Source organism: Watersipora subatra, chromosome 7 (genome assembly GCF_963576615.1).
Source record: "Watersipora subatra chromosome 7, tzWatSuba1.1, whole genome shotgun sequence".
Lineage (NCBI taxonomy): Eukaryota > Metazoa > Bryozoa > Gymnolaemata > Cheilostomatida > Watersiporidae > Watersipora > Watersipora subatra.
The window spans coordinates 37,437,890-37,452,382 of NC_088714.1; the positions used below are offsets into that span (position 1 = coordinate 37,437,890).

Here is a 14,493-nt window from a genome sequence, read left to right on the forward strand (position 1 = left end):
GTGAGGCGATTGAAGCTGGTGATGTCTGTACCGAGTTTTGTTCGACAAATGACAATATCGCTAACATATTTACGAAGCCGCTGCCACGTGATCGATTTGTCAAATTTAGAGACATATTGGGTTTGCGTTAATTGTCTGACCACTGAACACAAGACTGTTATATTTTTGCTTTTTCATTGATTACGATCATTGTATTTTTTTTTGTGTCACAAACTGGCTGTTGGTACAACCATGTAACTGAGTGGGAGTATTGTAATAATAGCAGCTTCATGCTTTTAAAAGCTATCTCGTTGTGCTTTCTGAAAGATTTCTGCTTTTGTTACAATAGCCTTTTCATAATACCTTCTCTTTGTTCACAACTGTCAAAATGAACACAGCTAATAAAGTTTCTGTCAATAAACTGAATGTTCAAAGTATCTAAACAACAGGTATTGACTGGCGAGGCTAACAGCTTGACGAAATCGCTACCATACTCTAATAAGATTACCTTGTGGTATGAGAGGTATTAATGTAGATATATCTCATTCAGTCCGTGAAGACATCATTCAAATGTGGTCAAATTGGTGTCTTGCAATCGCCAAATTGAATGAAATGGCATGGGCATTACAACTGCATTTATAACAACTCACAAGCACTATCCATTCTTTAAGATAGCGTCAAAAGATTTATGCAGCATATTATAGATATGCATAGTCAATTAACTCTTGAATCGTGTATCTTAAATTGCGTGCTTTATAATGCAAGTTCTACAACAAGATTATCAGCCCATGCTCCAGCAAATGTATTGGCTCATCTTTAAGCCAGTGCATTAGTTCACCTAAAATTCCTGTATTAACTTGTCTTCAAGTCCACGCTTTGGCTCATCTTTGCATTTGACTATGATTAATGGCTCATCTTCATGTTTGTGAATAAACTCATCATTAGGCTTGCTCACTAAGGGTTCTGTTGCATACGTTTCTTCTACTCCAGTTCTTTGAACTAATGACCTCTTGTTGCCTACTCTCTCTCTTAGTAAAGAGTACTTTCTGTTCCACTAGTCATCGTTTGTAAAAATAAAAATTCGGGCTCATTGTTGCAAAACGCTAGTATTTACAAAAAAATGCATTTTCTAATTTTGTAGCGACTTATTCAGGTCGAAGAAACTGAAAGGGGATTTTTCTAACCGCAGACTTTTTCTCACTATTTTGCCTCAGAAAGTCAATTAATTTGGCTGTCTACATAATTGGCAGTATGAAATATGAGCTGCACGTGACTTTTTCATAAGATTTGTTTTAAAATAACATCTTACTAGACAAAAACAGCGGTCTAGAATGAACGATTGGTCCGTATGCGCAAACACTGACTACGCAACAAGAAAGCCAAACTAACGATCAGTCTGCATCATTGAGTGGATAAGTGTATGACATGAAAAAACTCTAGTTTTGTATAAACGAAACACAAGTTCAGCCATTAAAAATGTAGTAATTAGAAGTAAGTCGCAAATAGAAATTGTTTCGTAAAAAGATTTGAGTAACGTCAAAATGAGAACGCAAAACTTATTATACAACATATGCAACACATTTATAGTGACTTGATCAAACGACGATCTTCGATTCAACAAAGACTATACAACAGAGGCGAAGCTATTTCATAAAGCAATCGCTATTATCTATACCGGTAATTAAGCTTGTTGTAGGGGATATTTTATTATTTTGATCAAGGAGAGCGCAACTACTTAGTCGCTAATGATGTAACGATTATGCACCCCGACGTTAGTTGATCCGTGACAAAGACAAAATTCCTTGCCACTATCTGTAGCAGTGAAAACGCCTTTTAAATTATGCAATTTGGGTTAATCGTTTACAAAGAACTTGGCAAAGGATGACGAAAATTTATTATGGCTAATCACCTATACATGTACTAGCTTTTCACAATTTTAGGTAAAATGCGGCAAATGATGTTCAAGCAAAGCGACTGTTTAAAAAGATATGCTGTGTCCTTTTATTAACAATATTTGTGACAAAGGATGCAAAGCAACAATGATATGCCTGGTTTGAAGCGTGTAGACAATAAAATTAATAATCATTTCAATGATGAAGCTCATTGTAGAACACACAATGGCATTTAAAAATGTCATGCCAAAATACATGTTTCCAAACTCAATAGGTTTATAGCACAGAGTAATAAGTTCCACCCGAAATATCCAAATAGCTTATGATTTAGATGTCAAGCACCTCTTGCACAGCATTGTCTCAGTTATTGGTTTGCTCATGCTAACCGTAGATTCACTCCTCTTCAGTCTCATTCGGATCTTCTGCTAGTCCCATAACTAAACTAGCTCTCTTTTTTCTAACTTCTTCATAAACATCAGCTAACTTCTCTCTGTCTTGGCGATCTTCAGCAGCTGATACATAGCAATAGAGACTGTAAATACAGAAAACTTCAGGCCAAGTTTGCACAATAATAAACCGATCAGATGACACAAAATATAATGAGAATTGCTAAATATTTTAATTTTATAATTGAAGGGGATTAAATACATAAAAAATTAGAATGATTGTCATAAAATTATCAACATGACACAACATCCTATATTTGTACATATATATACATTGTGTATATATATACATTGTGTATATATATACATTGTGTATATATATACATTGTGTATATATATACATTGTGTATATATATACATTGTGTATATATATACATTGTGTATATATATATACATTGTGTATATATATACATTGTGTATATATATACATTGTGTATATATATATATTGTGTATATATATATATATACATTGTGTATATATACATTGTGTATATATATACATTGTGTATATATATATATTGTGTGTATATATATATACATTGTGTGTATATATATATATACATTGTGTATATATATACATTGTGTATATATATACATTGTGTATATATATAGATACATTGTGTATATATATATACATTGTGTGTATATATATATATACATTGTGTATATATATATACATTGTGTGTGTGTATATATATATATACTCATGCTACAGACAGTACTGTTTCGGCTATTGAAGCCTCATCAGTGCAGCTCAGAGCTTAGGCAAGGGACACAAATCCCATTACCAATGGGAGTTGAATTACATGTATCTACTAATAAATAAGTAAATACATTGACTTGTTACAGTGCTCTGATAACTTGAACGCTCTAATAATTCGAACACTTTCGCTCGGTCCCGTGAAGTTCGAGTTATCCATGTTTGACTGTATATATGTATATATATATATATACAGTCAAACATGGATAACTCGAACTTCACGGGACCGAGCGAAAGTGTTCGAATTATTAGAGCGTTCAAGTTATCAGAGCACTGTAACAAGTCAATGTATTTACTTATTTATTAGTAGATACATGTACATATACAAACTATAATATAAATCAAAAGCATAAATGTCTTGTTTCAAATTAAATGCTTCTAATGCAAAGTTTAAGACGTTTTTATCCAAAAAGTATAGAGATTTTTCTATCACTTGAGATTGGTTTGTTGTTTGAGGTGATGTTATTGCCAGGAAGTTTTTAGATTGACATTGGAAAAACTTGATCGTTGTTGAAATACTCAAAAGAAAAGACATCTTTTTCTTTTGAGCGTTTTACCTACGATCAATTTTGCCGATTTTTCTTGAAGTTAATGCAAAGATTACCTCACTTTACCTTGCTTCCGAAGGGCGATCGCTAAGCGGATGTTTGGTATAAATCAAATTTCACCAAACCTTTAGAAAAGCCGTTGACAAAAATACTTTGCCGATGATGGTAATAACGACGCTCATGAATCACGAAAAGTTGAGGTTAACCTCTATGGCTTGGAATAAAGTGATTTTCTAAAGCGATAACAACCGTTTCGGTAGCCGTTGGGAAAAAACAGTTCGAGTTAACAGTGTTGAGTTCGAGTTATCTATAGCAATTTATCATTACGTGGGAACGGACCAAAGAAACCATTCGAATTAACCATGTGTTCGAGCAATCCGTGGGCGAGTTATCCATGTTTGACTATATATATATATATATCTCAATGTTGTGTGACGGTAATGAGCATGACCAACAATTGAATACAAACCTGCAGTATGAAATTGCTCAGAAAGACTTCACATGTTTAAAAACTAATGTCTAACTTCTATGAATCTAAAACAAAAATATGGCTACTTCTACTCATGGCAGAAATATATTTAACTTGTTGGCGTGATGTTAATGAGTCTCTTGAGTTAATGAGTCTCTTGAGTTAATGAGTCTCTTGAGTTAATGAGTCTCTTGAGTTAATGAGTCTCTTGAGTTAATGAGTCTCTTGAGTTAATGAGTCTCTTGAGTTAATGAGTCTCTTGAGTTAATGAGTCTCTTGAGTTAATGAGTCTCTTGAGTTAATGAGTCTCTTGAGTTAATGAGTCTCTTGAGTTAATGAGTCTCTTGAGTTAATGAGTCTCTTGAGTTAATGAGTCTCTTGAGTTAATGAGTCTCTTGAGTTAATGAGTCTCTTGAGTTAATGAGTCTCTTGAGTTAATGAGTCTCTTGAGTTAATGAGTTTCTTGATGTTAAGAGCCTCTTGAGAATGTTTCAACAAATTCTATTCAGTCTTCTACTTGTGAGTGTCGGTAAGATAAACTTTCCAATATATGATATAAAACCTAAGCACAGATTTGATGCTACGTTACCAAAACAGAAAATTCAAAGCATCTCTAAGTATTGCAGTTTCATATGTGAAGGTGAAGAGGCTGGCAATAACTCAAATGTAAAAGCCAGCCTATCTAGTACATTAGAGTAGCATATTTCTACCGCAACCTTTACTTCCAAAACTATACATAGCCAAGCCTCCACCTTCATTCACACTTTCTCTAAGTAGAGAAGCGATTCAAACCAATTTTTATTAGAAATTACTTCAAAAATACAGTTTTCATATATGATCTAGCTTTTTAATGCATAGTTCCATATGACTCATTTGGTTTATTTTTAGGCATTAGGATTACCTGCAGTCTTTATCAGTTTGAGCTGTTAAATGATTTAACCAACTTACTGTGTATGTTATTAGAATATTTTATGCATCATATGATGGTTGTAACATACTGAGCAGGTCTTGCAGCCTATTAACTTTATATATGTGTCGCGGCCACAGAAACCATGGTTAAGTCGCAAATCACGAAGTTGAGTTATCCGACTTTGAAGTTGCACTAACTGAATTTATAATATTTGTAACGATTTTTGTAACACGCGCATCTGGACCAATCAAAGAGTGATCTTTCTGAATCTGAAGTCAGTATAGCCAATATAAGTCTTTAACCTTTGGAAAAATCCCCTTAAAACAATTGCTATGCTAAACAGGAAGTACTGAAAAATAGCGTCCGATAAATATAATTGTTTCTTTTTTGCCGATTTTAAGGATAACTTCGACATTTTGGACACTGATAATGCGTACTTTGGTATTCCAATTGATGTCAAAAACAGTGAAAGTAAAAGGAATTACAATGATATTTTCTTACCGATTAGAACAAAATTATTACAATATTTAATTATAAGAATAATTATTCGATTTTACAAGATTATTATCAGATTTAATTATAAGAATAATTATTCGAATTTCCAAGATAAAAGTATTTAGTGACCGATAGTGTGCAATATGTTACTGTTGTTATTTTTCTAAAGATTTTGTTGATGATTTGGCTATGCACCATATTCCGGTACTGCCAAGCCGTTTTTAATATCTGCAAAATTAAGTAATACATTTTCTTATAAACATACAGCTATTTCTATGACAAACAACTAAAATCTGTTTAGATTTTTAAATTCAGCAAAATTTTTTGGATATAAATACAGAAATCTAGATAAATATCGCAACTTCTTGATATTGGTTGCTATGCCGTTTTGAAATGTACACAAAATTGTGCATTGGTTTTCGTTTCTCAAACTTTAACACCAGTTTTCTCAGAACTGTGTTTTAGTACTAATGGTAAACGTGCATTTAATTTTTTGACCATAAAATCTGCTGTAATCAAGCTAGAATCCAAATTCTTTTTGCAAAATAACTGAGAATTTTATTCTTCTGCTAGTGTAAATAGCTCTAAAACTTATAATCCCGACTTAACCATGGTTTCTGTGATCATGACACATATAGTGATTTATTTAGTGCATATAATGATGAAGAGCACAAAATAAGTGATAAATATAGGTTAGTCTGACGACTAGTAACACTGGCATTGTCAAAAGTGACATGACATACCAAGTGACAGGCAAATGGAGGAGTGACAAGATGGATAGTGTGACCAGTGGTGTACTGGGTGACACATGTCACAACCCGATGTTCTTTTATGTGAAAACTGGTAATGCATAAAATTAAACTGACAAATTTGGACAGCCGGAGTAGCAACAGCTAATGCACATTTGAGCGCAAGCATTTTTTGCCTTTGATGCTAATAATATTGCTTTGTGCACACATATGAAACTAAGAACCAGGCATACATGTATATCAAGCCAAACCATGATTATGAAAGCTATTAACAGAAGTCACTTGAGTCACTTTAAAGATACTCACAAATAAGTTATGAATGCTAAAAAGGTGCTGAAATATCCTACAGTGTATGCCTTTCGAGGAGTACCTACAAAAGTAATACAATTACGTAACTGATATATTACAACATTATATCCGTGGGTGCGCATTCCCAGACATACATAATGTATGTTAATAGATTTAAAAATGCATGTAAGTGACCAGAAGAAACACAAGTACATGACTCCACATATTTCTCAACTCACAATTGTACTACTGAAGTGCCGGCATTCAGTAACTCAGAGAGTCGAGGCCAGAAAGTATTACATTTTCTCACGCCGATGACCAGAGTATGTGTTAGTTACTATATAAAGGGTGATGATAGAAACTTGGAACTCTCCTTTACGTCAAGCAGCATTGATATTAACTGTTGTGATTTTGTATGAGGTCGAAAGTAGCAGGCTATAACCAACTTCAGGAAAAAACAAAAACTTTGAACCACGGTGTTTGGTGAGGTACGATCAACAAAATACCAACCACCAAATGAATAACAGAATATAAACCATCTGATGACTAACGGAATATAAACCAACTGATGACTAACAGCATATAAACCATCTGATGACTAACAGTATATAAACTATTTGATGACTAACATAATATAAAACATCTGATGACTAACGAAATATAAACCAACTGATGACTAACAGAATATAAACCATCTGATGACTAACAGAATATAAAACATCTGATGACTAACGGAATATAAACCATCTGATGACTAACAGAATATAAACCATCTGATGACTAACATAATATAAAACATCTGATGACTAACAGAATATAAACCAACTGATGACTAACGGAATATAAACCATCTGATGACTAACGGAATATAAACCATCTGATGACTAACGGAATATAAACCATCTGATGACTAACATAATATAAACCATCTGATGACTAACGGAATATAAACCATCTGATGACTAACGGAATATAAACCATCTGATGACTAACGGAATATAAACCAACTGATGACTAACATTATATAAACCATCTGATGACTAACATAATTTAAAACATCTGATGACTAACGGAATATAAACCAACTAATGACTAACAGAATATAAACCAACTGATGACTAACAGAATATAAACCGACTGATGACTAACCGATTATAAACCAACTGGTGAATAACGGAATATAAACCATCTGATGACTAACATAATATAAACCATCTGATGACTAACAGAATATAAACCATCTGACGACTAACAGAATATAAACCGACTGATGACTAACAAAGTACAATATATTTTATTATTAAAATAATACAAACTATGCAACAATTCACAGAATACAAGGCAGGGTTGGAAAAAACCCACGGCTTTTATAAAAAACCAGGTTTTTATGGTTTAAACCGATTTTTATGGTTTTATAATTTTACCAAGGTTTTTGCAATTTTAAGTCAAATTAACATCACTTACTATAACTACATGATTGAGTGTTGAACATACATATGTGGAATCATCTATTAAAGATGGTACTGTGGGAGTTGTTCTGGAAAAAAAGGGAGAAAACATGGAAATTTTGGAATGAGTCTTTAATCAAACATGATAGATGAAAAACAGAGCAGAAATTTTATCACATAAATTGAATATTTTACCTACAGCTCTATGTATAAATAGGAATTTGAATCCAAGTGATCTTGTGGTAGTGTAGAGCAGAGCATAATGCAGATGCATTGCTAGCGTTTGGAGCAGTGGCAGATTTCTCGCATCACTACTAGCATCACTAGCATCGAATACTAGCATCACTGTCTAAAGATTTTGGTATTTTCAGCTTGAGATTTTGCTACCTGAGCTTTAAGCCTATCTGCGTGATCTTGCATTATGACAGCACACCTATTACATTATGACAGCACACCTATTACATTATGACAGCACACCTATTACATTATGACAGCACACCTATTACATTATGACAGCACACCTATTACATTATGACAGCACACCTATTACATTATGACAGCACACCTATTACATTATGACAGCACACCTATTACATTATGACAGCACACCTAATACATTATGACAGCACACCTATTACATTATGACAGCACACCTATTACATTATGACAGCACACCTATTACATTTTGACAGCACACCTATTACATTATGACAGCACACCTATTACATTATGACAGCACACCTATTACATTATGACAGCACACCTATTACATTATGACAGCACACCTATTACATTATGACAGCACACCTATTACATTATGACAGCACACCTATTACATTATGACAGCACACCTATTACATTAGGACAGCACACCTATTACATTATGACAGCACACCTATTACATTATGACAGCACACCTATTACATTATGACAGCACACCTATTACATTATGACAGCACACCTATTACATTTTGCCTTAAAACCTTTGCCTTTTGCAGTTCGAGTGAAAAACCGCCAAACAGGATCCTATTTGCGAGGCGTGTTGAAAACTTGAGGCACAACTTTAACTTTTCAAAACACAAAAAACTTGATAAACTGAACTCTAACAATCCAACTACTTTGGCTTGTGCCCAATAAATGAAATATTAGTTTGCAAACTCAAAGCTTTTGTCCAAAAGGATTTTATTGTTTTAATTTCTAATTACAAGTAATTTTTTCTCACTGGCCAGACTTGAGAAAGTATCCATTCATTAAAGGTTGACTCGCAACAAAATTCACATTACAGTTATTTGATATAAAAAGATTCACCATGTCTTACTCTGTTGTGTTTAGGTGCCAAATATGTGGGAATGTGATTACATGCTCTTAAAAGCTAAAAACGAACAGTTAATCGCAGCCACACGAGACCACCGTAGTTTGGATTCTCTTTTCAAAACGGCTCACATGTGACGCAGTTGTTGGAGATGGTTTCTGTTTACACTTTCATGCAACCTTATTCGTCGAAATATTTTCACAAATATATTCTACGCATTCAATAAAACCATGTCTATTGTTCTTACGTGTCTGCATTTCTACCGCACATGAACCACTACGAACTTAAAATATGATGTTGTTTTTTTAAATGAAAAAAACCATTTTTTTCCGGCTAGTTAAAACCATTGGTTTAAACTAATGGTTTAAACTGAGCCAACCCTGATACAAGGCCTCAAATATTCTACAAAAAATTAACTCAACAATTTAAATTGTTTCGTTATGTAGCGAGAAAAAAGGGTGAGATATATAATGTTTTTGTATATATAAAGTGGTTTAAAGCAGCATAAGTTCTTTCAGTGCGATAACTAAATCAATTCAATATCTATTAAAAACCATGCGAGTCCATCTATTTATATACATTTTCACCTAACTACTAATGAGGCGATTAACAAGTCTTATTGTTAAATCATTTTGCCTGAGGTTACTGAGTAGCTAACACAAAATGTAGCATGATTACCTTCTCCTTTTGGCACCAGTATAGAACAACAGTTTGGCTCTCAAAAGATTGAACTACCTAGATAGAAGAAAAACATGCCAAATACATAAACAATACCAAGTTGATGAGACAAATTCGGATACAGCAGTAAGATTAATCCTTACTGGTGAGTAGAAATGTCAATGTCCAGGCAGTGAACCCTCCAACAAAAGACAGCAGAATTGAGTTTCTCATGCCAGGTATGCTGATAAAATATTTGAAGAGCCCATCTTCACCTTTCGCTCTCTGTAAATGAAGTTCTACACTTGAGGGGTGATATAGGAATGAATTATGAGAGAACAATGTAGAAATTCTAAACAAAACTTTTGTAAGTGATGCAATGCTATCCGTAGATCATCTTGTCACGGATAAACCCTGATGTTAAAGTGACGAGGCAAGACATACTCATCATCTTCACACGGGTAACTGAGTAGTGAAAAAAAAGTCTCTTCAATGAAAAAAGACAACTATAACTAAAGATTTAAAATAAAAAAACTTGCAATTAATTTTGCAAATTGATGTAGAAAACAAAGAATCGGTTTAAGCAATGAAAACTTTTTACAAATGTGAACTCCTTTAAGCACATCAACAAAATGTCACAAACTAAACTGGTATCACATGGTTTTAATCTAAGAAAACACCGTACAAAAAATTACCTCAATTTTTCGTCGTCTAGCACTGGCTTGCCTCTCATTATCTGTGAATATAAATTGTGATATATAAGAAATTTTTTATCAAGAAAAAACTTAAAAGTTGTAAGGTACTTACTTATCTACAAAGATGAAAAAGCTAGTAAAGCAAAATTACTAGGAAAATTGAATATATGGTAATTGTAAAGTATCTGCCACCTTTTACATTGCAATGCTCATTCACATTCTTCATATTATCTCACATTGAAAATCTTAGTCAAGCCAGAGACTGCCAACAGAAGTTTGTTGTATAATATTAGCTTTCTAACAGGTCTTTTCATAAGCTGAATGCATTTGCGTTCTTATTAAAACTACCAGTGAAAGGTATACCAACATTGCATTAAGATGTTGTATGGAAATACTGTGAAAACAAGATACCAACAGGGAATGTAGCCAAACCACAGGATAAGCATATATATATATATATAATACCTACAAGCAGCAAGGGGCCTAAAATAAATCAAATAATTTGATAATTGGAACCGTCAAAAAAAAGCTATTAACTTCAGAATTGGAAAAAATCAATCATAGAAACTGTGTCAACACCAGACTGAGAACATGCCAAAGGGAAGTCGAAGCAATTAAACCTACCAACCACCATCATCAAAAAGCCACCAGAGAAACATTAGATACGAGTCAAATGAGTCACATACAGATCTGCCAGTCTTGTCAAACATGACCTAGATACCAGAAGTAAGGCCTAAGTCCCTACACGCCGACATCACATGCAGCAGCTGAAGACTTACGCAAACAAGATATCTTCACTCTCCTGACAGAGAGCATTGGAACCTTAACACTCAACCTACACCCACAAGCTAACCATCCCACATGACAGACATCTATAAAAGAAAACAGCTCCAATGACTAAGCATCTCTATCACCATCTCCATCTCGGCTCTAGCTTGAGCTCTGGGTCTCGCTCTCTCTTCCCGAGGACCTCCTTAGACGCTTTCCCATCTGCCTGTTGAGGAATCTCCTTTTCTCCCCCTCCCTCTCTGGAGCCTCATTCTCCTCCACCAGCTGAACCTCTTCTACGCCACCATCTCAACTGCCGACACTCTTTACCTATGGCCTCTCACAACTCTCGTTTGACTTTCGAAACTAACAGTTGTACAGGACTGATCAATAAGCATAGACGACCATTCGAGTAAGGATGTAACTTTCATTAGCTATTCTAATTGTTTTGTCATTAATATTATTGTTTTAGAATTTTGTTAGTTGGGTATTTTAATTGTTTGACATAGAATAAAGAAGTAACTTGTACTTGTAAATATCAGCATTGCTTATAATAGCTTAACACCTTCCATTGTACCTAATCTAATCTAAAATTTTCCCATTACACCCTTCTAGAAAGAAGGAAAGGTGTGGGAACTCTTTTAGTACAAAAATTCTTTACTAAAAACCTCTCAGGTCTCGAGTTGTTCTCGGCCAAAAAGAATTAAAAAACGCATTTGTCCGGATTGTTGGCACAAACAGACCTGCTTTCTGTCGAGTGTTGTAGTGCTTGATAGTATTTTTAAAATCAGGGACCGTAAAGTTCCTTTCCACTGCTTTTAAATAAAATGCACACCTAATATCTTTTCACCGGGCCAAAAGTTGCCCTTTTTGGCAACTTTTGGCCCGGGGACATTGTAATCAATGTTGTATTTATATCATTGTAAATATTTTGTATATGGCATTTGATTCATTAATCTTTTTTTTTTTTTTTTTTTTGATTCACATAGCAGTATTAGAAATTGATATTATATGATGTAAATATGAAATATCGAAGGAATATTGTTGCAATACTCTTTAGATACAAATACAAGCCGAAAGCAAAATTAAAAACACTGAAAAAAGGGAAGAAGGGGAAGAGAGAGGAAAGAAAGGAGGAAGGGAAGGGAAAATTTTTGCTGGTATACTGTTTAAAATAAAGAGTTCCCACGTATTTTGCCTCCTGCGTGAGGCTTTCAGTGGGAAAAACCCGATCCGATCACCGTTTAGCTAAACTTTCGATCCCTGTATTTGCTCTTATTTCTGTAAAACTGACTTGCCCCTTTAGTTTAAAAATGAACCTTAAAGCGGTGTTCTGTATTTTCTCAAATCTTTTGATATCTTTTTTCATAAACGGGTCCCATACCGTGCAACCGTACTCTAAAAGTGACCTCACCAAAGAAAAATAAGCAATCTGCCGAGTTTTTGTGTCAACATGCTTTAAAACTCTCCTTAGCATATGTAATGTTCTATTAGCTTTGCTTATTATTTTGACATAGTGAATTTCCCATATCAGGTTATTTTGCAACTCAATGCCAAGATATGGATGTGAATCAACATTGTCAAAACGTACCTGAACCAGTAATAATTAAATTAGTTGCCACAAGCTGAGTAAAGATGCACAAACTAAACATAGTCAAAATAGAATAATATGACAAGCAAATTCAACACTGATATTGTGTGTGAATTCGGATTAGTTATGCATAATATAATTTCTCCACAACCACACATATCAAAGATATACTATACTATATCACGGAGATATCAAAAACCTACATAGACACTGGTATCTGAAACATAAAGAGTCAATGCTTACCATTAATGTTCCAGTCAAGTAGTAATACAAAGACAATTAGAGCTACAGCTCCGAAGTATAACGTCAACACTTTCTTTCCAATAGACCAGTTTTGGAAACTTTTTGCATTCGTGTTTTTCTCCCTGACGGTTCGATGAGCTAAACTAAATCCAATTGGCTTTGGTTTCAAAGATTCATGTGTGCAGGACGCTTTGTTTGTTCTACTTGTCGTCTTTAGAGAAGTAATCGGCCTGTATTGCGGTATACTAACTCGATAACATAAAAAATAGTTACGGCGTGGAAACGCTCGCAATGAACACAGCATAATTGTCATATCCCTACTAGCATACCTCGAAAACCGTAACGCCTTTCCCCAGATACATAAACGTAATCTTTAAGCTACATATCATTTTACAAAAAAAAAATTATTATCGTATCAAGTTTGCAGTTTTATGGTTTAAAAATAATTCAATTTTTTTCAGGGTGTAAAAAGTAATTTTTGGTACAAAAAGTTGTTCAGAGGTTCAAAAATATAGATGCTCGCTACTTTACAGTTTTGTTTGCGCATTATCCAGTTATTAAATTACACGAAAACAGACCCTAATCCTTGCTAAGGTACTTTAGCTTAGCTTTTATAGTATTTGACATGGTGAACTATTTAATGTATTTTACCATTTAGGTATAAGAAAAATATTTATTAGTTAAAAATGTGTATAAAGGTAGGATTTCTTGTAGAAATAAACGTAAGTACGAAGCCTTTGTTCTACAAATATTTTCCGATGTAGTGGAGGACGGCCCAGTATTTATTGTATACTAATCACGGCTACATTTTAATAATTTATGTGCTCTCATTTTCATTTTTTTTTTTCAAAGTTAAATCAACAAAGCAAACAGATTTATTATTTGTTTATTATAATGCCGCTCCAACCAATATGATTTTTTGTTTCGACTTGCCAACTCTCACTCATTCTCACTCATTTCTCTCACACATATCAAGCTCTCACTCATTTGCCCTCATCCACGTAGGGGGCCAGAGATTACGCCTACGAGTGATTTTGCCTACAGGAGATTACGTCTACAAGTGATTTTGCCTACAGGAGAGTACGCCTACAAGTGATTTTGCCTACAGGAGATTACGTCTACAAGCTGATGACTACGCCTACGATCTAAGATATTGCCCCTACATTAATTTTGTGAATTGTGATGCAGAAAATTACGAATTGCACGATGAATGCATGTTATGAACGTGTGTTGATGTATTTTA

At 34.0% G+C, this 14,493-nt stretch overlaps 1 protein-coding gene across 1 annotated transcript; it reads right to left on the minus strand.

Moving 5' to 3' along the window:
- Positions 1-1,964: 1,964 nt before the first annotated feature.
- LOC137400116 (uncharacterized) lies at positions 1,965-13,598 on the minus strand. Its single transcript, XM_068086429.1, has 5 exons — positions 13,251-13,598; positions 10,649-10,689; positions 10,118-10,238; positions 6,555-6,618; positions 1,965-2,403 (listed from the first exon to the last, which is right to left on the minus strand). The coding sequence occupies exons 1-5, from the start codon at positions 13,561-13,563 to the stop codon at positions 2,265-2,267; spliced, it is 678 nt and encodes a 225-aa protein (XP_067942530.1). The 5' UTR covers positions 13,564-13,598; the 3' UTR covers positions 1,965-2,264.
- Between the last annotated feature and the right edge of the window lie 895 nt (positions 13,599-14,493).